Genomic DNA, 26453 nt, shown 5'->3' with positions numbered 1-26453 from the left:
CTAATCTACAACTTTTGGTCAGATTTCATCAAAGTGGCTTAACTGTTCTGTTTCTGGGCAAGGATCCAATCCAGGATCATATGTTATAGTTAAGTTGGTAACTCTCCTTAATCTTCTCTTTTAATTTTATTGTATTATTTTTATTATTTAAAAAATGTTTTGCTGCACTGCATAGCACATGGGACCTTAGACTAGGGATCAAATCCCCTGTATTGGACACATGCAGTCTTAATGACTGGACTGTGGGGGTGGGAGTGAGTTACTTACTAGGGCTTCCCAGGTGGCTCAGATGGTAAAGTGTCTACCTGCAATGTGGGAGACCTGGGTTCAATTCCTGGGTTCGGAAGATCCCCTGGAGAAGGAAATGGCGACCCACTCCAATACCTTTGCCTGGAAAATCCAGTGGACAGAGGAGCCCTGTAGGCTACAGTCCATGGGGTTGCAGAGTCAGACATGACTTAGTCTTTCATGACCTTGACACTTTTGAAGAGAACTGGCAATTTATTTTGTAAATTCTGCAATGTAGAATTTACAGCCTCAATTTGAAGTTGTCTTGACACTTTCTCATAATTAAATTCAGAGTATGCAGTTGAGGCAAAATGAAAGTCACTCAGTCGTGAAAGTCGCTCCATCGTGTCCAACTCTTTGTGACCCCATGGACTGTACAGTCTCTGGAATTCTCCAGAACAGAATAGTGGAGTGGGTAGCCGCCATTCTCTTCTCCAGGGGATCTTCCCAACCCAGGGATCAAGCCCAGGTCTCCTGCATTGCAGGCAGATTCTTTACCAACTGAGCCACCAGGAAAGCTCTATTGGGAGACATAAGATCAATTTGTCTCATTATTAGCAATGTTAACTTTAATTTGCCAGGTTTCTTCACTGCAAAGTCATTCTTTTTTAATTACAATTAATGTGTCTTATGGAGAATTGCTTTTTAGTCTATATGCTGTTTCTTATCCCACTTTAACCTACTACATCAATTGATAATTCTTGCCTGAAAATTTATTACCAGGTATTTTCCAAATGCTTTTTTTTTTTCAGATTCTGTTATTCATTCTATATTTATTCATTATAATTTTTTTAGAAATAAAATTTCCTTCTCTCCATTTAACTTACCAACTCTCTGGATTTAAGTACTGTAGGTTATAATCTACTACTATCACTATTTTATTGCTGAATTATCCCAAATTTGACCACTGGAAAATCCTTTGGATTGGCTTCTGTATCCTTTCAGTGTGTCTGCTTGATGTGTTTATTTATTTTTAGTATTTCCTTATTTTCCTGCACTACAAGATGTTCCAGGTTGATACTGTACCTTCCCAGCCCCAGTCCTGAAATCAGCAAATTCCTGAGGGATCTCTGGCTCCTTTTATGTGAAAATTATACTTAGAAACCAGGATTAGATATACTCATTGCAAATGGGATGCTCTTGCTTCTTGACTTTCTCAGATATGAAATACATGCATTTTACTCACATATCTGTATTTGTCTTTATGAAGTGACTTAGCAGCAGCAGCAGCATACTTATATAGATAATCCATGATTTCATATGATCTCTCCAGTTCAGTACCACAGCACTTCTTCTAGCCTTCTCCATTTCCTTTTCTGGAATTCCTTTCTCTGACAGTAAAAAAAACTTGGCTTTCATTAACTACATATATTTATTTATTTTCTCAGTCTTAAGTAGAAAGTAGTTTAAGAATTGCTAACCCATATCCCCAAACCTCATACAGTACTTTTTGTACTTAGTCTTCCAGTCCATAGTAAAAATACAGTTGTTGTTTATTCACTAAGTCTTGTCCAGCTTCTGTCCATGGTATTTCCCAGGCAAGAATACTGGAGTGGGTTGCCATTTTCTTCTCTGGGGGATCGTCCCGACTCAGGAATCGAACCCACGTCTCCTGTATTGGCAGGTAGCTTCTTTACCACTGAGCTACCAGGGAAATCTCCCAAAATACAGTACCTAATCCAAAAAATGAATAAAAATAGTTTTCCCTGTACCTTTCTACATTACTCGTTTGTAATATACCTGAGTTCATTTGATACTGTATTTTATTTGGGATTCCCAAACACACATCACACATCTTGGTTGATTTTAATTATTTTTTGAGTATGTGAAACTTTAACATATTGTGAAAGACAGAATTAGATCAAAAGGTCTACTCAGTTATTCCTCCATCATTCCATCTCTTCTAATTCCATTCTCCCATTCTTTCCACACTGTTCCCAGTCACCCATTGTAGGTAACCAACCAATCTCAGTTTGTTGGGGGTTTAATGGTTTAATATACATAACATAAAATTTTCATTTTAATTCTGCTGTTCAGTAGCATTAAGTGCATTTACATTGTACATATATACCACATTATGTTTATTGGTTTATCTATCCATGAGCGCTTAGGTAACTAACGTCTTTTCACTTTTGTGAATAATGCTGCTGTGAACATGGGTTTACAATTATCTGTTCAGGTCCCTGCTTTTCCTTCTTTTGGTTATATATACAGAAGTTGAATTGCTGGATCACATAGCATGTTTATTATTTTGAGGAATCACCATACCATTTTCTAAAAGAGCTGCATTGTTTTATTAATACATTCCCACTGGCAGTGCACAAGGGTTCTGATATCTCTACATCCTTGCCAGTGCCTGTTTCTTTCTGACTTTTCTTTTTTTTTTTAATAATACCCATCCTAATGAGTGTGAAGTGGTATCTCATTATGGTTTTGATTTTTGTGAATTGTCCATCTCTTTTTCCTGTTTACTTTCATGGTGCTTTTTTGGTTTGTTTGTTTGTTTGGGGATTTTTTTTTATGCTTTGTCACATGTTTAAGAATTCTTTACACATTAGGAATATAAATTCCTCATCTGTGATGTATGATGCAAATGTTCAATATTTTCTCCCTGTTTGACAGCTGTCTTTTGACTTTGCTTCCCTGGTGGCTCAGCAGTAAAGAAGCTGTCTGCAATGCAGGAAACCCGGTTCTGTCCCTCGGTCAGGAAGATTCTCTGGAGAAGGGAATGGCAACCCACTCCAGTATTCTGGCCTGGGAAATCCCATGGACAGAAGAGCCTGGCCAGCTACAGTCCAAGGGGTCGAAGAGTTGGATACTACTGAGTGACTGACACACACTTTTGACTCTGTTTATGTTATTTTTTTTTCCATTGAATGTTTTTATTTTTATATAGTCAAATTACCAGTAATTTCCTTTATTGCTTCTAGATTTTGAAAGCCTTTCTTGATCTCAGAATTAAAGGAGAATTTACATGTGTTATCTTCTAATAATTGTAGGGTTTCATCTTTTACATCAAGCACCCTGATCCATTTGGAGTTTAATCTTGGGGTATGGATTTAATTTTATATTTTCTAAAGGGCTCTATAGTTAGCACCATTTATTAAAAATTTTCTTTGCTCCAGTGATTCGAAATGTGATCTCTATCATATACTAAATGTCCATATATACTTGGTTCTCTTTATAGGCCTTTGGATCTCTTCCCCTGGTTTGTCTGTTTATGAACTACTGCCATACTTTTTTTAATTAAAGAGGCTTTATGGTACATTTTAATATCTAGTACAGTTACTTTCCTGATGTTCATTTTTTTACTGTCAAATTGTTCTGTTTCTCTTTTATACCATCTCTGCAGCAAAGAGTTCTGTTGGCATAGACCTACATCTCTCTTTTTTTGATAGATCATATGATAATTCTATTTTTATTTATTTATTTTAAATTAACTTTTATTGGAATATAGTTGCTTTACAATGTGTTAGTTGTACAGCAAAATGAATCAGCCATACATACACATATATCCTCTCCCATTTGGACTTTTTATAATGAATTCCTTTGGGTCAGACATTAGACATTTATTAAGAATTGCAAATATGCAAAATCCTAATCTAGAACACAGGGAGACAAAATACTTTTAAAAAGTGAGTCTCTATTTTTAAATTACAGATAATGTAATATGGTAGATAAAACTGGTATACAAATGTCCAAAGCAAAGGATGATAAAGGGCACTAGTTCACTCTGCTATTACACTGTGTGAATTCTTAGGAGGAAGATATTTGTATGACCAGAGAGCAGTCATTGTCATGTCATCATATCTAAGTCAAACTGATCCCATAAGAACTCTGAGGAGGTGAATTGAGTCACCTGTATTTCCTGCAATTTTCATTCTAATCTTCAGAAATCCAAAATATGACAAGTGGAGCAAGGTGCCTCTATAGATGTTCAGAGAACCCTGAGGCCAATAGGCAGGTTACAAAAACATCATAAACCCATCTGGCAAGAAGAGCTGAAAGGAAGCATCACTTATACACAGGACTTGGCCTCAGTGACTTTTAGTTCTTTTCCAGCCACATAAATGTAGTTACCAAATCAAGAAGTTTGCAACTATTGGGAACTGACCAAGTAAAAATAACAAAAGCCATTCTGTGAAAGAGAACTGCTTTTGAATATCCTGAGCTATTGTTTCATGTTCAAAGGAAGATTCTTAGGAAAGTACTTTCTTTTTCATCTGCTACTTGTCAGAGAAGGCGATGGCACCCCGCTCCAGTACTCTTGCCTGGAAAATCCCATGGATGGAGGAGCCTGGTAGGCTGTAGTCCATGGGGTCGCGAAGAGTTGGACACGACTGAGTGACTTTACTTTCACTGTTCACTTTCATGCTTTAGAGAAGGAAATGGCAACCCACTCCAGTGTTCTTGCCTGGAGAATCCCAGGGACGGGGGAGTGTAGGTTATATTTAAAAATTAATGCGTGGTTATTGAAAAAATGCCCTTAAGTAAAACTAAGAAAATTGAAGAACACAACCCAGAAATAACCAAAGTAATCTGTAAGGATAAAAATTTCCAGAGGGACTTCTACTGGCTGTCTAGTAGTTAAGATTCCACACTTCTAGTGCCTCCACTGCAAGGGGTGCAGGTTTGATCCCTGGTCAAGGAACTAAGATCCCACATGCCTCACATGGCATAGCCAAAAACCAAAACACACAGAACTTCCCAGATGTGTTCAGTCTGGTTTTTCTATCTTGTCTACTTTGATATATACACCACATGATGCCCAGCTGTTTTGTAATCTTTTATTTCACTAGCCATATCTAGAATATTTTCTGTTATGAACTACTTCATCACTACTAAATTTGTGAGTACTCAGCATTACCATTTTATAGAAATCTTTCACTTATTTAATATGCTGTTGTCTGACTCAGAATCTTGACCATTGCCCAAGAATGTATATACCTCTCAGTGTGTAGATTTTGGGTTGATTTTAGACTGGAAAAATTTATGTTTATGTCCATAAAGCTCAATACATATAAAAATATGACATACAGGGAAAGTTTCAAGTTACATCAGAAATTCACTTAGTAAAATATCAGTGTCATGTGAGTATTTTGACAGAGGTATAAATTGGCTTGTCAACAAAAGGAATAACTAGTTGTCAATAGCCATAATAATCAGTGATCAGGAAGTGATGTTTTAAGAAATTTTCATCTTAATACAGTAGTTTCTTATTTATATGTAGGTTTTTGTGTGTTTAATTATGTTTAGAAATTATTGGGGGGCTTTGTGTTAAAATGTGGTGAATTTTATTTTTCCAAATTTTAAATATTGGGAAAGATGCTCCTAGTTAGAGTTTTTACTCAGGATGATTGCTTTTTCAGGAATAGGTTCTGATGTTAAGGTGACAACACCTATATAGATCTACTCATGACTGGCAACGTCTCCCACTACCCCTACCCACTACCCCTACCCCAATCCAGTCCAGTATTCTTGCCTGGGAAATCCCACAGATAGAGGAGCCTGGCTGACTAGTGTCCATGGGGTGGCAGAGTCACGACTTGGCAACTAAACAACAGCTACAGGGGACTGGAAAATGTCATCTGTGTGCCCAAAAGAGAGGAAAACTGGATGCTTGAAAAACTGGATAATGGTGAAACTTTAGTAATTAAATTAGTAAGGTCTACCACACTGGCTAAGACCCATTTCTTTTTCTGTGTATAGAAAATTGCTTCTGGATATTAGGTGTGAATTCTTTTTAGAACAAGGAAGACATCCTGGGCTGTGGAGAGAGACTGACAAAAGGCCTGTGCATAGGTGAGTGAGTATGTGCGTGCGTGGTCACTTCAGTCGTGTCCGACTCTTTGCAACCCTAGGGACTGTAGCCAACCAGGCTCCTCTTTCCATGGCGATTTTTCAGGCAAGAATACTGCCATCGGTTGCCATGTTCTCCACTAGGGGATCTTCCTGACCCAGGGATTGAATCCTCCTGCTTATGCATCCTGCACTGGCAGGCATTTTCTTTACCACTAACACCACCTGGGAAGCCCAGGTGAGTGAGGAGATGCAGACAACACGAAGCCTTTATATGAAAGCTTACGTCCTCTGTGGGAACCAGGAGCTCTAAGTCAGTCCCTCAGTGGCTCTAGAACTACATGGATTAAGCTCCTTCAGTATACAAGTTCCCAAAGGCACTTCACTGTCACTCATCTCATAGTTTATACATACTTTAGGTCTTCTGGATCTCTCTTCCATGTCTCTGTCCTTTATCTTCAGAATTCATCTTATCTTCAGGTCTTCTACCTTTTTTATTCCTTCCTTTCACTCTTCGGTAGGCAGTCTTATTTAGTATCAGAGCTTTAAATATCAACTGAACATCAGTAACTTCCAGTTTTATATTCTTGCATTTAGACTTTCTCTGAACTCCAAGATCAAACAACTAATGGACATTTGGCATTTCCACTCGGATGTATAATAATCATCTCAAGGATTGACGTAAAAGGTAAAACAGAACCCGTAATTGGTCCAGCCAAACCCGCTTCTGTCATAGTCCATTGTGTTAAAAAATGGCAACTTCATGAGAATTCCTTGGTGGTTCAGTCGTTAAGCCTTGGGCTTTCACTGCTGTGGGCCTGGGTTCAATCCCTGGTTGGAGAACTAAGATTCTCACAAGTCACATGGTGCAGTCAAAAAAAGGGCAACTTTATACTTCTAGTTGCTCAGGCTAAAAACCTTAGCATCTTCTTGGCCTCTTTTTTTTTTTTTTTTTGAAATACCTAAAGTCAGCAAATCCTGTCAACTCTTCCTACAGAAAATATCTAGATTTTGATCAGTTCTCATCACCTCCCCTGCAACCATACCACCCTAACACAAGCCCTTCATCCCTTGCCAGGATTACTGCAGTAACCTTTTCACTGGTCTCCCTGCTTTGGCAACCTCACACACACACCCCTACCCCCTACCCCCTACCCCCATCGTCTTAGTCCATGTTTCCATGAATGATCCCTTTTTAAAATATATACATATATATTTATTTACTTATTTATTTATTTATCTGGCTTCTCTGGGTCTTAGTTGTGGCATGTGGGATATAGTTCCCTGACCAGGAATCGAACCAGGCCTCCTGCATTGGGAGCCTGGAGTCTTGGCCACTGGACCACCAGGGAAGTCCTGAGTGATCCTTTTAAATGAAAATTAGATTATGTCAATCCTTGGCTTAAAATGTTTCAGTGGCTTCCTGTCTTTACTCAAGAATAAAAATCAAAATTCTTACAATGGCCTATAAGCCCCATGTGGTCCAACTTCCATCTTCCTCTCTGGTCCTCTCTTTCTCACTCACCCCATTCCGGCCACTCTAGTCTCCTTCCTCTTTGTTGTCAGAGAAACCTGCTCTTGTCTTGAGGCCTCTGCATTTGTTTTTCCCTCTGCTAGTACTGCACTTCCCCTAGATATCTGTGTACCACGTGTCATCTTCCCAGTGAAAAGCGTCCTCGGGCTGCCCTTCATTCCCCCAGTGCTCCCTGTCTCTCCTTAACTGTTTTATTTCCCTCCACAGAACTTTGACCTCTTTACATATAAACAGGAATATCAATGTCAGTGTATCAATATTTGTTACTTTTTCCATTAGAACCTGAGATCCGTGGGAGAGGGACTGGATTTGTTATCTTCCTTACATGTAGAACCATGCCAACTGAGGTAGGAACTCAGTAGATAGGAAAGAATTCCTGACTCCTTTTTCTCTCTCTGCGTGCATATTCAATCAGATGCCAGAGCCTGTTGATCTTACTTCTCCAGCATCTTGAATTCATCCCCTTCCTGTTTCTGCTGTCACTGTCTTGGGTCAGACCCTTTGTTTGGGAAAGGACAATCACCTTTCAGCTGATCTCCCTGACTCCAGTTTTACTCCTCTCCCCGAAAATAACCTGGCCATATTGGCCCTATCACTTCCTTCTTTAAGTTCTTCAGTGGCCTTCCATTAATTTCTGGTGAAAACCAAACTTTTATATATTTGATCAGTACTCATTGGTCACCTTTACCCTTCAGTCACTGTGGCAGGTGCCATTCACAGTGATGATGAGACCTGTCCTCATAGTTAATATTGTAAGCATTATCTACATGCATTATGTAGTGCATGCATGCTCAGTCACTTTGGTTGTGTCCAGTTCTTTGCGACACTATGGACGGTAGCCCACCAGGCTCCTCTGTCCATGGAAGTTCTCCAGGCAAGAATACTGGAGTAGGTTGCCATTTCCTACTCTAGGGGGTCTTCCTGACCCAGGGATTGAACTTAGGTCTTTTCAACTCCTGCATTGTAGGGAGATTCTTGACCGCTAAGCCATCTTCCTCTAGATTCTAGAATTAATTAAATTTAAATTCAGATTAACTAAAATTAAATTAAGAACTCAGTTCCTGGGTCAGACGAGCCACATTGCAAAGGCTTAGTTTGCCACATGTGGCTATTGGCTGTGTTATTGACAGAACAAGATGTGTAGATTTCCCCCATCACAAAGGTTCTATAAGACAGCACTGGTCTGAACTCTGCCCCAAACTATACACGTTATTCCCAGTATTCTCTACTCTCCAAACACACCATCTACATTTGGTCCACTGTTTTTTGCCACTACTCTTCACTCTGCTCAGAGTGCTCTTCTGTCCCTTTCCATGTGTGTGCACTCAGTTATGACCAACTCTGTGTCACTCCATGGATTGGAGCCCACTGGGCTCCTCTGTCCATGGCATTTCCAGGAAAGACTACTGGAGTGGGTTGCCATCTCCTTCTCCAGAGGATCTTCGCAACCCAGGGACTGAACCCATGTCTCCTGCTTGGCAGGTGGATTCTTTACCACTGAGCCACCTTCTGTCCTTTTTTTCTCTATTAAATTCTCTGATTTTTAGGCCCCAGATCACATTCTGAAATCTTCTTGACATCACCCCCCAATGATTTAGTCTTCCTTCTGACTCTCCTCACCATAGTAAGCTCTTTGCCTCTCTAATTAGAACCAGCCTCTTAAAAAAAAAAACAAACCTGAATTATGGGACTTCCCTGCAGTTCAGTCATTAAGAATTAGAGCTTCCAAAAAAAAAAGAATTAGAGCTTCCATCCAACTGCCATATACTCTTTACTGCAGCTGTCTTGCAGAGCACTTAAGAGTTACTAAATACATATTTGTATAATGCTCGATGAGGTTATAATACTTCACATGAGATTATAAATTTTATGTATGCAATGACTATATCCCCTAATGCTGAGCACATAGTATGTGATCTATAACTATTTGTGAATAAATGAATAATTTTAACTTCAATAAAAAAAGAATCTGAAAGTAAAGATAATTTAAAAAAAAAAAAAAAAGAATCTGAGTTTCCACTGTAGGGGTTGCAGGTTTGGTCCTTGGTCAGGAAACTAAGATTCTGCATGTTGCTCAGTACGGCCAAAAAAAACCAAAAAGCAAACAGACCAAAAAAACCCCCTGCATTCTCCTAATTTTGAAGTAAGCTGCTCTCCCACCAGCCTCAGCAGCTGCCAGCCGCAGAAGGAATCTTATTCTTCAGGAAAGCAGTGGAGAGGGCTTAGGTGGAAAATAAGGATTGCCTGGCCAAGAGGCTTCTAGGAACTGAGTTCTCACTCAGGTCAGTACTCTGCATGTGCCTGTATGCTTGTAAGATGCCTGTATTACTGTGGTTTCCTTGCTCCTATCTGGTTAGTCCAGCTCTGGCTGGAAGCTTTGAGAGAGCCCCTCGTATTGTTGGTGTGGCCCCTGTTTGGACTTGGAAGGAGAACGCAGAGCCAGGGACATACCCAAAAGGTTTTGCCTGTTGAGCCCAGAAAAGCTGGAAGACTTTGTTTAAGGATGTCTTTTTCATATGGTTTGACCTGCACAGGTATGCTCTGCTCCTAGCCTGTAGGTCCCAGCCTGTAGGTACTGTCCTCACATGAAGGTTGAGTGAGTCTGTGTTGCAATCTTCCTTGCCTCAGCCACAAAGGAAGGTCTGCTTGGAATGACTGGGAGCTGTCTAGGCCCCATCTGGGGTATAGATTAGCATTAATAATAGGTGATGCTATCCCAGTCTCTGGGACAGAGACTGTCCCAGCCGGAACCCCACCTGCTGAGATGCTTGGATTCTGTGTGAATGATGGAGCACGTTCGCCTTGATTCCATCTTTCAGTTTCCCTATGGTCTAGGAAAGGGCTGGGTTTTGTTAACTCATTAGTTCTTGGTATTAGTGTTGTGTGGGGAATCAAGGAGGTGGCGAAAGAAGCCAAGCAGGGACCCCGGAAGTACAGTTGTTTTAAGCTTGTCTGTTTAGGTGGCTTATGGCTAAATTAAAAAAAAAGTCACTCAGTTGTGTCCGACTCTTTTGAGACCCCATGGACTATACAGCCTGCCACACTTCTTTGTCCATGGAATTTTCCAGGCAAGGATACTAGAGTGGGTTGCCATTTCCTTCTCCAGGGAATCTTCCCAACCCAGGGATCAAACTTTGGTCTCCTGCATTGCAGGCAGATGCTTTACCATCAGAGCTATTGCTGCCGCTGTTAAGTCGCTTCAGTCGTGTCCGACTCTGTGCGACCCCATAGATGGCAGCCCACCAGGCTCCCCCGTCCCTGGGATTCTCCAGGCAAGAACACTGGAGTGGGTTGCCATTTCTTCTCTAATGCAGGAAAGTGAAAAGTGAAAGTGAAATTGCTCAGTCATGTCCGACTCCTAGCGACCCCATGGACTACAGCCCACTGGGCTCCTCTGGTCCATGGGATTTCCAGGCAAGAGTACTGGAGTGGGGTGCCATTGCCTTCTCCGGTCAGAGCTACTAGAGAAGCCTAAATAAATGCTGTCTCTAATTAAGCTCAGTTTATGAGATGTGCCCCTTCTCTTTTTCAGGATTCTTCACTTGTTCAATAGAAGAATCTAAAGAAATCCAAGCAGGACAGGTGGTTCTAAAAGCCATGATCCAGGTAAGTGGAAATTTCCACTGTTCTTGAAATAATATCCACATTTGTGTTCCTTATCCTGAAATTTTCCTGTCTCGCTTGAGCCCCATTCAATAACCTGCTCTCAGTTCCTCCAATGCAGGGAATGAACAATGATGCCCCCCTGCCCCCACTTCTGGTGGCCCTCTTTTCTCCATCAGTGTTCTTACCAGAGCACCAATGGAGCAGAAGTATATTCTCTTGAGAGAAATACGAGAGCTGCCCTTATCAGAACCGTGGCTAAATAGAGCCAAAAAGAAGATAACCTTGACCTTTTTCATTAACCCAAGTAGTTTCTTTTTTTCTCTTTGATTTTTAAATGTCACCCCCCATAAAAATCATAAAAAATTTCACATTATCAAAGAATATATATGAAAACATATCTATAACATGCATGTGATATAAAGAATAATAAAATGAATGTTGATATATTCATCACTCAGCTTAATGTACCATCTGAGGAACCCCTCCCACATCCCTTCACATATACTACCTTGCCAGTGTTTTTTAATTTATTTATTTATCTGTGGCTGCGCTAGATCTTCGTTTTTATGTGAGGGCTTTTCTTTAGTTGTGACAAGTGGAGCTACTCTGGAGTCGTGCACAGGCTTCTCACTGCGGTGTCTCCTCTTATTGCAAAGCACAGGTTCTAGGGCTCAGGCTTCAGTAGTTGTGGCACAGGGGCTTAGTTGCCCTGCAGCATGTGGGATCTTCCTGGATCAGGGACTGAACCGGTGTCCCCTGCATTACAAGGTGCATTCTTAACCACTGGACCACCAGGGAAGGCCTGCCTTGCCAGTGTTAATGACTATGTTTAATTTTGTGTTTGTTGGTACTTTGATTTTTTTTTTTTACTTTGATTCTTATAATAATTTTGCCATACATAGATTCATGCATGCGTGTGTGCTGAGTCACTTTAGACGTGTCTGACTCTTTGCGACCCTATGGACTGTAGCCTGCCAGACTTCTCTGTCCATGGTATTCTTCAAGCAAGAGTACCAGAGTGGGTTACCATGCCCTCCTCCAGGGGATCTTCCCAACTCAGGCGTCAAATCCGCGTTTCTTATGTCTCCTGCATTGGCAGATGGGTTCTTTACTACTAGTACCACCTGGGAAACCCACATGGATACCTACTAAACAATTTACTTTAGAGTTTTTACTTTTTACTTGTATTAGAGTTTGCCATTTTTAAATTTGATGTACACTTACCATACTCTCCCTGGGGAAGGAAATGGCAGTCCACTCCAGTACTCTTGCCTGGAAAATCCCAAGGACAGAGGAGCCTGGTAGGCTACAGTCCATGGGGTCGCAAAGAGTCGGACACGACTGAGTGACTTCACTTCACTTATCATACTCTATTTTTTACAAGATTTTTTTCTTTACTCAGCACACTGTATTTTCAAGTCTTTCATGTTAATGTAACGCTAGGTCAGCAGTTCTTAAAGTGGTCCAGGAAGACTTTGAGACCCTTTCAGGAGGTCTAGGGGCCAAAATTACTTCAATAATAATACTAACACATTATTTCCTTTTTTCACTCACAACTCTAATGAGTGTACAGTGGAATTTCCCAGAAACTATATGAAATGTGTTATCCTAACAGACTGGGGAATTCCCTGGTGGCCCAGTGGTTAGGATTCCAAGCTTTCACTACCATGGCCCAGGTTCAGTCCCTGGGTGGGAAGCTAAGATCCTGCAAGCCATGTGGCATGGACAAAAAATAAAGTTAAGTTGACCAACAGGTTGAATACAGAAGGTATGAAAATCTCTTTCATTCAGCCAGTCATTAAAGAGATTTGCAAAAATATAACACTGTACTACTAAATGCTTTTTTATTTTGATGGTTCTTTTCCATCAATGTGTTATTTATATTAACATGTAACAGGCTTATTATTAGTTATTTAAATAAATTAATAATAATTTAAACATTTTCTCTCTTTTAATTTCTAATATGGTATATATTAGTAGATTTAACCAGCATTAACAAAAGCCTTCAGTTGCACTAACAGCTCTATTTATTATACATATATATAGAATTCACATACAATGAAAGTCATCCATATAAGTGTACTGTTCAGTGGTTTTTAGTATATTTGCAGAGTTGTGCAACTGTCAGCACAAGCCATTTTAGAACATTTATATCACTACCAAAAAATAATAATCCTGTTTGCATTAGCCATCACTCCCAAACTCCCCTCCTCTTGCCCTGACAACCACTAATTTACTTTCTGTCTCTATGAAATTGCCTATTCTGGACTTTTTGTATAAAGGAGTCATTCAATATTTGATCTTTTATGTGTGATATTTTTTCTCAGTATGTTTTCAAACTTCTATGATGCAGCGTGTATTCGTACTTTGTTAATTTTTATAGCAAGCAACATTCCATGGACATTGTAGACCACATTTTGTTCATCAACTCATCAGTCTTTGGACATTTGAGTTGCTTCTACTTTTTGGCTATCATGAATAATGCTGCTGTAAACATCAGTATTTACCAGTGTTTTTAGGTGGACGTTTTTCTCTCTACCTAGGAGTGGAACTTCTGGGTAGCTTGATAACTCTAACATTTTGAGGAACTATCACAATTGTTTTCCAAAGTGGCTACCCCATTTTAGATTCCTACCAGCAACGTAAGAGCTTTCTAGTTTCTCCACATCTTCACCGAAATGTGTTTTTGGAAGTTTTATTTTTTTGTTTTCTTCTGTTTTTCATAATAGCCATCCTAATGGATGTGAAGTACCATTTTATTGTGGTTCTGATTTGCATTTGCCTAATGACCAGTGATGTTGAGCATCTTTTCATATGCTTATTGGCCATTTGTATATCTTCTTGGGAGAAATCTCTTCAGATTCTTTGGCTAGTTTAAAATTAGGTTGTCTTTTTTATTATTGAGTTGTAAGAGTTCTTTATATATTCTGGATTCAAGTCTCTTATCTGATATACAAATTGCCAGTATTTTCTCTCAGTTTTGTGGGTTAGATTTTCACTTTCTTTATGAAATTATTTGCAGAACAAAAGTTTTTAATTTTGATGAAATTTATTTTATCTTCTTGTTCTTTTGTTCTTTTTGTTTATTTTTGGTGGTTGGTGCCATGCCTAAGAAACCATTGCTTGACCAAGGCTGTGAAGATGTACTCGTATGTTTTCTTCTAAAAGTTTTATGATTTTAGCATTTATATTTATATCTACAATCTATTTTGAGTTAATTTGTATTTAATACTCACTTATTCCAGCACTATTTGTTAACAGACTAATCTTTCCCCATTGAATTAACTTAATTGGTTTGATATGTGGTAGTCCTTAGGGAACTGGTAGAAGGTACCTTTCTTCAAAGAGGCTTTATACCTAGGAATGTCTTACTGACTCAGTGGACATGAGTTTGAGCAAACTCCAGGAGATGGTGAAGGACAGGGAAGCCTGGTGTGGTGCAGTCCATGGGGTCACAAAGAGTCAGACACGACTGAGAGACTGAACAAGAAGATGCCTTTCTTCAGAAAGGCTTTGTACCTAGGACTGTCTCACATTGGGCAGAGTAATTTTTCTATTTTCCCCAACTGCATGAATTTTAACCTCATTAAAAATGAGACAACCAGTCATTATGTGCCTCCTAATGAGACGCTACAGGAAGAACACAGTACAACCTCTGACATATTTATGACCCTTAAAAAAATATGGAAGTAGAGCAGCCTATTAAACACTACCATGAAGATGTGATGAGCCAAATTCAGAATCTGGGAGATGCTACTGATTCAAATGTTTCTTTAATGAATAAATAGCAATAAAACTTTTTAAAGGGGCTGTTACAGATTTGAGAGATACAGGAAGTCTGTAAACTAGTTTCAAGGGGTGGATTTTGTTTGAATCCTGATTTCAACAAACCAACCATCAAAAATCATTTCTGGAAAAATAAGAAAAATAAGGCAATTTGAAACTTGAAACTTGATCTAGTTATTAGGAAACTGTTGTTAATTTTATTCCATGTGATAGTGATATTCTGGTTATTCCCTGGTGGGCCAGTGGTTAAGAATCTGCCTTGCAATGTGAGGGACACCAGTTCAATCCCTGGTCTGGGATGATCCCATATGCCATGAAGCAGCTAAGCCCGTGTGCCACAATTGCTAAACCAGTGCTCTAGAGCCTATGTGCTGCAACTACTGAAGCCTGCATGCCCTAGAGCCCATGCTCTGCTCCAAGAGAAGCCATCAGAATGAGAAGCCCACGCACCATGACAAAGAGGATCCCCCACCCACCGTAACTAGAGAAAGCCCATGCTCAGCAACGAAGACCCAGCACAGCCAAAAAATATATAAATGAATCTTTAAAAAAATTGTTTTTAAGTCTAATCTGTTAGATACTAAAGTATTTGTGAGTGAAATACTATAATTTTGTATGTGGGATTCATCTCAGAAAACACCAAGGGTAAAAAATGGAAATGTGTAAGGTCCTCTTAAATGACTGAAGCAGAATAATGGACGCATGGGGGCCATTATACTATATTCTATACTTCTGTGGATTTTGAAAAATTTTGTAATTTAAAAAATAAAAGTCATTTCATTTACTGGTAGTGCCTGGGTTTATTGTTTCAGGGATTGGTGACATTTAGGGATGTGGCTGTAGAGTTCTCTCAGGAAGAATGGAAGTGCCTGGAACCTGCCCAGAGGGACCTATACAGGGAGGTGACTTTGGAAAACTTTGGCAACTTGGTCTCACTAGGTAAGAACATTGTATAATACAGGAGCAGCCAGGAAAGATGGCTGCCCGGGACTACAGCAATGGGAGGCTGTTACCCCCTCTGGCTGGAGGGGTCAAAGTAGGAAAGACTGCCACTGGAAGATGGTGAGAGCACAAGCCATGGAGAAGGGCTGGCTAGCAGCAGGTGTAGCTGTATCCAGAACTCCTGGGTCAGAGGAGGGCGGGAGAGGAGAAAGAAATATGCTGGACTGTCTCTTCCTGCCCACTGAGGCTTTCCACCTACCAAACCCAGTGAGAAATGATAAGACCACGGTAATACAGTCCTTATGTTCCAGGTGGATCAGTGGTAAAGAATGTAGGATACATGGGTTTGATCCCTGGGTTGGGAACATCCCCTGGAGGAAGAAATGGCAACCCACTCCAGTATTCTTTCATGGAAAATTCCATGGACAGAGGGGCCTGAAGGGCCACAGTCCATGCAATTGCAGAGTCAGACATTGAATGACTGAGCACTCACACAAGCACACACATGCAATACAGGTAAACTAGGGCACAGCTGGGCATAGAGCAGGGCCAGGAAGGGTGAGGACTGGGGAGAAGGCGAGAGCAAGTGGAGAATGCAGTTTCTGGTTTCTTCATGGTGAATTTCTAGGAAGACTTACAAGTGGCTGCTCTGTCTCCAGGGGAATTGTTTAGTGCTTCATCGAAGTGCAAACGGATAGTGCCTTGGCACCTCCACCTTCCTAACCTGCGGACAGCCTCACACCTCCCTTTGTGTAACTGCCTCTCTTCCTCAGCAACCGGGGGACTGGGTTGGAGTTTGGAAACAGCATGATCATGCCCCATTTCTTTTCCTATAAACAGGACTTTCCATTTCTAAGCCCGATGTGGTCTCCTTACTGGAGCAAGGGAAAGAACCCTGGATGGTTGTGAATGATATGACAGGACCATGGTGCCCAGGTGAGTGAGGGCTGATCCAATGGTGGAAAGTCACTGTCAATGACAGCCCTGCAGGAGTGTTAACTCATCAGAGGAACTTGAGTTATTGTCCTGAAACTCCCTCAAAACCTTGCTAAGGAAGAAAAGCCTGAGACATGAGGCCCTAAAGAACAGAGCATCCACTTCCAAGGGAACTTCATCCTTATCCCCATTAACTCCTTCTTGTTCTTTCTTCTCTCATGTTTCATCTCATTTCAAAAAGGAATGTGCCCCTCTTTCTTCTCCAGGGGCACCTGTTTCACCTGTTCTTAGCATCATTTTTTCTGCAGATGTCTTCATTCCTTAAAAAATACTTATTTTCTTAAAACAGCTTCTTGCTTTACCTAATTTAGCAATCCATTTATTCTTGTACCTTTTGAGAGGTTAGGATGTAGAGTGACTGAGGGAATACTCTAGAGTCAGATTTTGTGAGTTCACATCCTGGCTCAGTCACTTACTAGATCTGTGAGTTTAGGTCAGTTACTTCAATTCTCCTCTGCAAATATGATTAAAAATAGTGCCTTCCTCGTGTAGTTATTGTGGCTTCTTTATGAGTTAGTATGTGAAAATGTCCAGAACAATGCCAGGCCATAACAATCACTAAATAAATGTTAGCAAGTATTTGTAACTGGCACTTGCTCGATAAAGTTGGAGCCTTTGAATATTTGGTTATCAGTTACAAACTCCTGACTTCTTTGTATTGTTGTCATTTATTTCCCTCTGGGAGCATTTTTTTCTCTATCTGAAGAACACCCTTAAGATTTCCTTTTGTGTAGGTCTGCTGTTGACAAATTCTCTCAGTTTCTGATCACATGAAAATGTCTTTATTCTACCTTCTTTCTTGTAGGATATTTTCACTGAGTATGGAATTCTTTGTTGGCAAGAGTTTTTTCTCAGCCCAAAGAACTCATTCCACTGCCTTTTTTCTTCCAGTGTTGTCAATAAGTCAAGTTGTTCCAGTTTGGGGAAATACTCCATGTGTATTTAAAACTAGTGTTGTTTGGATGGTGCATTCACCTCTTTAAGCCTTTTTATTATATGGTTTAGAGTCTTTATGTCCTTTTAACGTTCTCTGTACTTGTACTGTCAAATTTGGAGAGCTGTTAATTGTATTAACAGCAAAATTGTATTTTGCTACTACATACAACATTTTTATTAATAGAAAGGGAAAATGTAGATCCTTGTTGCAAATTGTATTTGCAGTACAGTCCATCCTTCATTTTGCCACTTAGTGCTTTTAATCTTGAATTCTAGTTTTTCTGATATTAAGTGCCCTGTTGTTAGTTTAAAAAATTATGGTGTATCTTTGCTTATCCCTTTTTAAAAATCGCCATTTTAGGTTGTGTCACTGTAATCAGAATTAGTTTCCTTTTTAAATCAATTTTAATAGAATTTAATCCATTCTCATTTGTGATCATTCATATGTCTGTTCTTATTCCTGCTGTCTTATTTTATATTTTCTGTTCTATTTGTTTCCCTCACATTTTATTGCCTTTCAAGCAGTTTAGAAGTACAATAACCTTTAACTTGACTTTTAAAAAATGTGCTTAAACCTGCATTTCTCTTCCCACCTAAAGACTGAAATAGGATTTTTTTCTGTTTAGTAAAAATTTTGTTTTTAAATATTTATTTGTTTATTTAATTATTTGGCTGCACAGGATCTTTAATTGGCAGTACAGGAGCTCTTAACTGCAGCATGTGAGATCTAACCCAGGGATTGAACCAGGCCCCCTGCACTGGGAGCTCAGAGTCCTAGCCACTGGACCATCAGGGCAGTCCTTCTTTCTGGTAAAGTTTTTTTCCGAAATATGTTTATTTTGAAATCATATTAGTTTAGACTTGTAGAAAATTTGCAAAATTATTACAGGGAATTCCCAAATACTCTCCACTCAGTTTCCTAGTGTTAAAATTTTATATAATCATAGTATAGTTATCAAAACCAGGAAATTAACATTGGTATAGTACTATTAACTGATCTACAGATCTTATTAGAATTTCATCAGTTTTTCCCCTGATGTCCTCCTTCTATACCAGGATCTAGTCTGGGATCCCACATTGCATTTAATTGTTGTGTCTCCTTAGCATCCTCCACTCTGTGACAATTCCTATCTTTCATGAGCTTGATCCTTTTGATGAGTTCTCTTTTGGAGAATGTCTCTCACTTGTGTTTGTCGGATATTTTCTACAGTTAGATTGAGGTTATGCATCTTTGGCAGGAATACCACAGAAGTGATATTGTGTCCTTCTCTGCAACCCCCAATATGATGTTAATATTACTGGTAGTGTTAACTTGATCAACTTGGTTAAGGTTTCTTCCATATTTCTTTCCTGTAAGGTTACTACTTTTTCAACTGTAATTGGTAATTATCTTGGAGGGAGATACTTCACAGCTACATGGATATGCTATTTCTCCTCACTTTGCCCACTATAATTTTAGTATCCATCTTGTCTATAACAGTTAATACAGTAGTGTTGCTGTGTGTTGATTTTGTGTCCCTTACTGCCCCTGCATTTATTAATTGGAATTCTTCTGTATGGGAGGGCTTTCCCTACCCCCTTTCCCATTCATCTGCTTATTCAGAGATTTACTTCTTTCAGTATAGGCTATTTATTTATTTATGTATCCTATGAGTTGTAGTTCAGAAATACCATTGTTTAATTTGCTGTTCAAATTGCTCATTGGGAAAGCTTTGGCCATTTGGGAACACCTTCAGGTTGACTCCTATGTTCTTTGGGCATTCCCTCTTCCTGTTTTTCACTACTTCCTTATTTTCTGGTGCTTACAACATTTTCTGGGTTTATCCTGTATCTTTCTTGCCTCACTCCTGAAATCAGCCACTCCTCAAAGGAGAGCTGGTTTCTTTTATTGGTGGATGGTATGAAATAGTATCTTTGAAATTCTTTTTCTGAGCAAAGTAAGACCTTAAGACCTTTACCATCTTTTACTCTGCTATGCCCTAGACTAGGGGTTGGCATACTACAGTCTATGGGTCATGTCCAGCTTGTGGCCAGTTTTTGTACCATCCACAAGCTAACAATGGCTTACACATTTCATAAGAGTTTAAAATTATATATATGTGACAGAGACTTTATGTAGTCCATAAAGCCTAAAAAAAATTTACTATGTAGGCCTTTACAGAAAAAGTTTGCTGACCTCTGCTTGGATTCACCCCACTCTAATCTTGTTTTAGGGATCTGAAATTCTTGCTTCATACTGTCATTTTTATAATTTATAAATGTATAGTTTGCATTATTCTTAACTAATGATATAAATCAGTCATCTGTACTCTATGAACTATGAGCTAAATCTGTCCTGCTACCTGTCTTTATATAGCCTATGAGCCTGTTGAATTCTGTAAATGCCTTGTAAGAGAGGGCATATAAATAATTCAAATCATATGCTTATGGATTTATATCAGTATTTGGCAGTACTATCTATATGAAACATTTTCAAAAGTGAAATACATAAAATCTGATTACAGATCAGCACTAACTGATGCTGGAGAACAATAACCTTGAATTCCAGTTAAGTGAAATGTTACCTCCCGCAGAAAAGAATTCTGTGCTTCTCATTCTTTGACCTGTATTACCAAAAAAAAAAAAAAAAATTATTATGCTTTGAATTTCATCAATAAAATATGTAGCAATTTGTTTTCTCTCTTATTACGTAAGTGCCTACATAACATCCTTATTTTTGTCTCCTGAACCACAAAGCCTAAAATAATTATCAGTTCAGTTCAGTTCAGTCGCTCAGTCATGTCCTACTCTTTGCGACCCCATGAATCGCAGCACTCCAGGCCTCACTGTCCATGACCAACTCCCGGAGTTCACTCAGACTCACGTCCATCGAGTCAGTGATGCCATCCAGCCATCTCATCCTCTGTTGTCCCCTTCTCCTCCTGCCCCCAATCCCTCCCAGCATCAGAGTCTTTTCCAATGAGTCAGCTCTTCGCATGAGGTGGCCAAAGTACTGGAGTTTCAGCTTTAGCATCATTCCTTCCAAAGAACACCGAGGGCTGATCTCCTTCAGAATGGACGGGTTGGATCTCCTTGCACTCCAAGGGACTCTCAAGAGTCTTCTCCAACACCACACTTCAAAAGCATCAATTCTTCAGCGCTCAGCTTTCTTCACAGTCCAACTCTCACATCCATACATGACTACTGGAAAACCATAGCCTTGACTAGACAGACCTTAGTCGGCAAAGTAATATCTCTGCTTTTGAATATGCTATCTAGGTTGGTCATAACTTTTCTTCCAAGGAGTAAGCGTCTTTTAATTTCATGGCTGCAATCACCATCTGCAGTGATTTCATCTGGTCTTATAAAGAAAATCCAACCCCTGATTCAGAGATGCAATTGAAAGTCCATGTTTAAGGACAAAAGTATATATAATCAAAACTATATTTGCCATGGACTTAAATTAGCCTTAAATTACCAAGACATCTGTACTTTAAAGCTCAGAGACCAAGAACCAGATTTCTGGTTTTCTTTGTACTTGGCTCTATCTTACATTTCCCTGGAAGACTGGACTCCAGAGTTAAGACTGAATAGTCATGATACATTGAGTTACTAAGTGTTTTCTTTCTGTGTGTATTAGTTTCCTACGCTTGTATAACACATTACCACAAACTTAGTGGTTTAAAGCAACACGTGTATTTTCTCACAGTCCTAGAGATTAGAAATCCAAAATATATCTCACTGGGATAAATTCAGGGTGTCCAAAGGGCTTATTCCTTTTTGTAGGCTCTAGGTAAAGATCGGTTTTCTTGCCCTTTTCCAGCTTCAAGAGGCACCTGCATTTCTTGGATCATAGCCCCCTTCCATCTTCTTCTTCTTCTTTTTTTTAATGGCTACACCACACAGCTTGCAGGATTGACCAGGGAAACCCACACCCTGGGCAGTGAAAGTGCTGAGAGTTTTTTGAAAGTGTGTTTTAATCTGAAACCTGAAGAGAAAATCAGCCATGTTAAAGGGTCCAGGACAGGATTCCTGATAGAGATCTAAGATGGAAAAGACCTAGATTTATTCTAGATGCTCAAAGGAGGGCTGTGGTGCTCAAAGGAGGGATGCTCAAAGGAGGGCTGAGAGTACGCAATTTGAAGATGCATTGTCCTTGGTGGAGACAGAGCAACAGAATGACTACAAAGACAAGCAGGGACCTGCTTTGCCAAAAACCTGTGAACCATGGCATTGAATTTGAAATTTATTCTAAGTGCAGTGGGGAGGCTATGAAAAAGTTTAAGCAGAGATTTTCATTTAATTGATACTAGCATCACATGGTGGAAAGTGTTAAAAATATAGATGCCTTATTTGTATGAAATGCCCTGAAAAGGCAAATCCATAGACAGAGAATTAGTATTGCTCTGCCATTAGTGATTGCCAGGGGCTGGAGGGACTGGAGAATGGGGAGTGGCTGCTTAATGGGCACAGGGTTTCTTTCTTTTCATTGAAATACAGTTGATTTACATGTTTTGTTCTGCTGTACAGTAGAGTGATTCTGTTATATATATGTCTGTGTGTATATTCTTTTTCATATTCTTTTCCATTATGGTTTATTACAGGAAATTGAATATAGTGCTATACAGTAGGACCTTGTTCTTTATCCATCTTATATATAACAGTTTACATCTGCTAGTCCCAAACTCCCAACCAAACCCTCCCCCGCTCCCCCTCCATCTCAGCAACCACAGGTCTCTTCTCTGTGTCTGTGAGTCTGTGGCATAGCGTTTTTATTTGGAATAATGAGAGTGTTCTGGAGCTAGCCAGTGACAGTGATTGCATGACACTGGAAATGCACTCTAAACCACTGAATTGTACACTTTAAAATGATTAGATGAGAAATTTCATGTTATGTGAATCTTAACTTTGTATTTCGAGAAGTATCTACACACGTGTCTTGTGCCTACACCTGAAGATTTTGATTCAGTGTGAGGTGGTTCTTGAAGAACATTTCGTTACAAGGCTTTCTGGATGATTCTGTCCTCTGGCAGAACTAAGAACCACTGGTTTAACTTGTTTTCTTATTCCTTTCTGGCACCATGTGAGGTCTCATCATATCTGTGCCTTCATGTGCTTTTTAGACATTGCACAGCAATATTTGAGGCTTACACAAGCAGTTCACCAATTATGGTGATTATTTTCATTTTTTCTCTCTAATCTACTGGAGAATTTTTAAATTTCTCTAAGAGGGAGAGAACAAGTTGTATTTACTTTTTTTCATTTTGCAGACTTGGGGTCAAGATGTAAGACCTTTCTGCAGAAAGATACCTTTGAAGTCATGTCATTCAATTGGGAGCTAATGGAAAGCCTTCAGTGCTATGATGAAGACTGGGCATACAAAGGCCAGTTTGAAAAACAACAAGTAAATCATGAGTGCTGTTTTAAGCAAGTGAAGATCACCTATGGCAACATGCCCACTTTTGAGTGTGGGCATACATCACTCACCCTACATCCCAGCAGTGAGACTGGTGAGAAATCAATTGAATGTAACGAATGTGGGAAAGCATTCAGCCATGGCTCACACCTTATTCAACATCAGAAAACGCATACTGGTGAAAAACCCTTTGAATGTAGGGAATGTGGGAAGGCCTTCAGTCGTACCTCACACCTTGTTCAACATCAGAGAATTCATACAGGTGAGAAACCTTATGACTGCAAGGAGTGTGGGAAGGCCTTCGGTCGAACTTCAGAACTCATTCTCCATCAGAGACTTCATACAGGTGTCAAACCTTATGAATGTAAAGAATGTGGAAAGACCTTTCGACAGCATTCACAACTTATTCTGCATCATAGGACTCATACAGGTGAGAAACCCTACGTCTGTAAAGACTGTGGCAAGGCCTTTATTCGTGGCTCACAACTTACTGTTCATCGGCGAATTCATACAGGTGCTAGACCCTATCAGTGTAAAGAATGTGGGAAGGCTTTTAGACAGCATTCACAACTTACTGTACATCAGAGAATTCATACCGGGGAGAAACCCTATGAATGTAAGGAATGTGGCAAGGGCTTTATTCATAGCTCAGAAGTTACTCGACATCAAAGAATTCATTCTGGGGAGAAACCCTATGAATGTAAAGAATGTGGGAAGGCCTTTAGACAGCATGCACAGCTTACACGACATCAGAGAGTTCATACAGGTGACAGACCCTATGAGTGTAAGGACTGTGGAAAGGCCTTCAGTCGTAGTTCATACCTTATTCAACATCAAAGAATTCATACAGGTGACAAGCCCTATGAATGCAAGGAATGTGGGAAAGCCTTTATTCGTGTTTCGCAACTGACTCATCACCAGCGAATTCATACTTGTGAGAAACCCTATCAATGTAGGGAATGTGGAATGGCCTTCATTCGTAGTTCACAACTTACTGAACATCAAAGAATTCATCCTGGTATCAAACCTTATGAATGTAGAGAATGTGGGCAGGCCTTTATTCTTGGCTCACAGCTCATCGAACACTACAGAATTCATACTGGCTAGAAAGCCTTGGTGTTAGGGATATAGGGAAGCTTTATGTGGAATTCATGCCTCACTCAGTAGTAAATGCATAATGTAATTATTGTCAGAGAACCTTCATTTGTCACTTCCATTATGGAACATCAGGTAACTCATACCACAAGAAAATTCAATAAATGTGGGAATTCTTTTTGCCTCATACTCACTGTTTACTAAGGGAATCAGGGAGCTTATAATGAAAAAAATTTAATATGAATATAGAAAAGCCTCATATTACCACTCAAATTATGAGAATTCCTAATAGAAAATGACCCTATTAAAGTATTTTATGGCTGTGCCTTTTGCCATTTACCTTATTTAATTAACATTATCTCACTTCCACCAATTATTGACTATACAACATTGCACAAATTATGCAGTGTCTGAGTTCCTCAGTTTGTTTATTTTTAAGCAGTGATAATTATGTGTATCTAATAGAGTTTTTGTGATGACTGTCAGAAATTTTAATAAGCCCATGCTCAATAAATACTAGTTATTGTCATTAATTAATAACAGTATTACTGTTAAGGACATAAGTCTGGGTGGCTCAGATGGTAAAGAATCTGTCTGCAATGCCAGAGACCCGGGTTCAATCCCCAGGTCAGGAATATCCCCTGGAGAAGGGAATGGCAACCCACTCCAGTATTCTTGCCTGGAGAACCCCATGGACAGAGGAGCCTGGTGGGCTACAGTCCATGGGGTCTCAAAGAGTCGGACATGACTGAGCAATTAAGCATACATACATGTTACTGTTAAGGAGTTAGGAGTTCATGTAAGAGGTGGGCCTTATGAATGTATCAAATGTGAAAAAACCTTCAAAACCACCTCTTCTGAAAAACAGTAGCAAAGTAATTATCATGAGAAGATGTTCATTTCAAGGGTTGTAAAATTTGAAGATTAGAAATGGAACAGAAGAGTAGTCAAAGAAATCTGTCCAATTAAGGAATCTGAAACCACCTCCAAGTATAACTTCAAGAGAATCAAAACTAAAACTACAAACTAGAAGTGAATGGCAGTGAATTCTGCATATCAAAACCAGTTCATGGGACTTCCTCGGTGATCCAGTGGTTAAGAACCTGTACTTGCACTGCAAGAGGCAGTTTGATCCAGGAGGCATGGGTTTGATCCTGCATGATGCCTGATATGGTCAATAAATAAATTAACAGTTCAGTGTAACCAAAGCTGTACTCCTATCAGAACCCAAGGTATAAAGGTAGATTAAAGGATCCAAGTAAATCTCCAGCATCTACTCCTTGCCAATCACATACTAAACACATTAAGTGAATGGTCAACTAAAAGGGAAATTATCACATCAACCCAAGTTAACAGTAAGAATGATTAGTAAAAATAAAAGAAAAAGCCAATAAAATCAGAAACAGTAGTAGACCTAAACTGAAAGTTAACAATAGACCTTCCGTGGTGGTCCAGTGGTAAAGAATCCACCTTTCGGTGTAGGGAACATGGATTTGATCCCTGATCCAGGAGGATACTACATGCCCCAAGGCAACTAAGCCAGTGTGCCACAACTACTGAGCAGCCCATGCACTGCAACTAGAGAAAGCCCATGTGCAACAATGAAGACTCAGCACAGCCAAAAATTTTAAAATGCATAAAATTGTCAAAAAAGAAGTTTTAATAGACAATTGAGAGTGCTGATGTAGGAAGAAAAAGACATTTAGCAGAATGAATGAGGAAGAGGTATTTTTTAAAAATAGCTACTGTGCATGACTATTTAGAAATCTAGAAAGAATGGATTTTTGTAAAAATATCAAAATTGATTTAAGAAAATATGGGATTTATGAACAATCAGTGATTGTGGAAGAACATAAAAAGTCATCCAGCCTCTGTCTCTTTAGAGAAAACAATTTAACCTACAAAACCCTAAAGAACAAATAATCCCTGAGAGAAGCTTGCCAATTTATCATCAAGGCTAAATAAAATTATGATTAAAGAAATACAAGGATAGCTCCCGAAGAACAAACTGTAGGTAATTATCATTTGTGAAGATAAATAGAATTCCAGTTAATTTGATCCAGTTTATCATAATTA

At 39.4% G+C, this 26453-nt stretch overlaps 1 protein-coding gene across 2 annotated transcripts in view; it reads left to right on the top strand.

Moving 5' to 3' along the window:
• LOC138095964 (zinc finger protein 567) overlaps window positions 1–24389 on the top strand; it is a 97725-nt gene extending 73336 nt beyond the window's left edge. The window contains exons 1-6 of one of the 2 annotated variants that reach the window (XM_068991965.1): window positions 6059–6090; window positions 6685–6775; window positions 11154–11227; window positions 15826–15952; window positions 16796–16891; window positions 23137–24389. In XM_068991965.1, the coding sequence (XP_068848066.1) occupies window positions 11219–11227; window positions 15826–15952; window positions 16796–16891; window positions 23137–24389 (1485 nt within the window). In that variant the 5' untranslated portion in view covers window positions 6059–6090; window positions 6685–6775; window positions 11154–11218. Of the gene's footprint in view, window positions 1–6058; window positions 6091–6684; window positions 6776–11153; window positions 11228–15825; window positions 15953–16795; window positions 16892–23136 lie in introns of those variants that run through there. The other variant, XM_068991963.1, reaches the window with a different exon arrangement.
• Window positions 24390–26453: the final 2064 nt, after the last annotated feature.

Source organism: Capricornis sumatraensis, chromosome 20 (assembly GCF_032405125.1).
Source record: "Capricornis sumatraensis isolate serow.1 chromosome 20, serow.2, whole genome shotgun sequence".
Taxonomy (NCBI): domain Eukaryota; kingdom Metazoa; phylum Chordata; class Mammalia; order Artiodactyla; family Bovidae; genus Capricornis; species Capricornis sumatraensis.
Note: the sequence above shows the minus strand (reverse complement) of the source record. Positions and strands in the feature narration are given on the sequence as shown.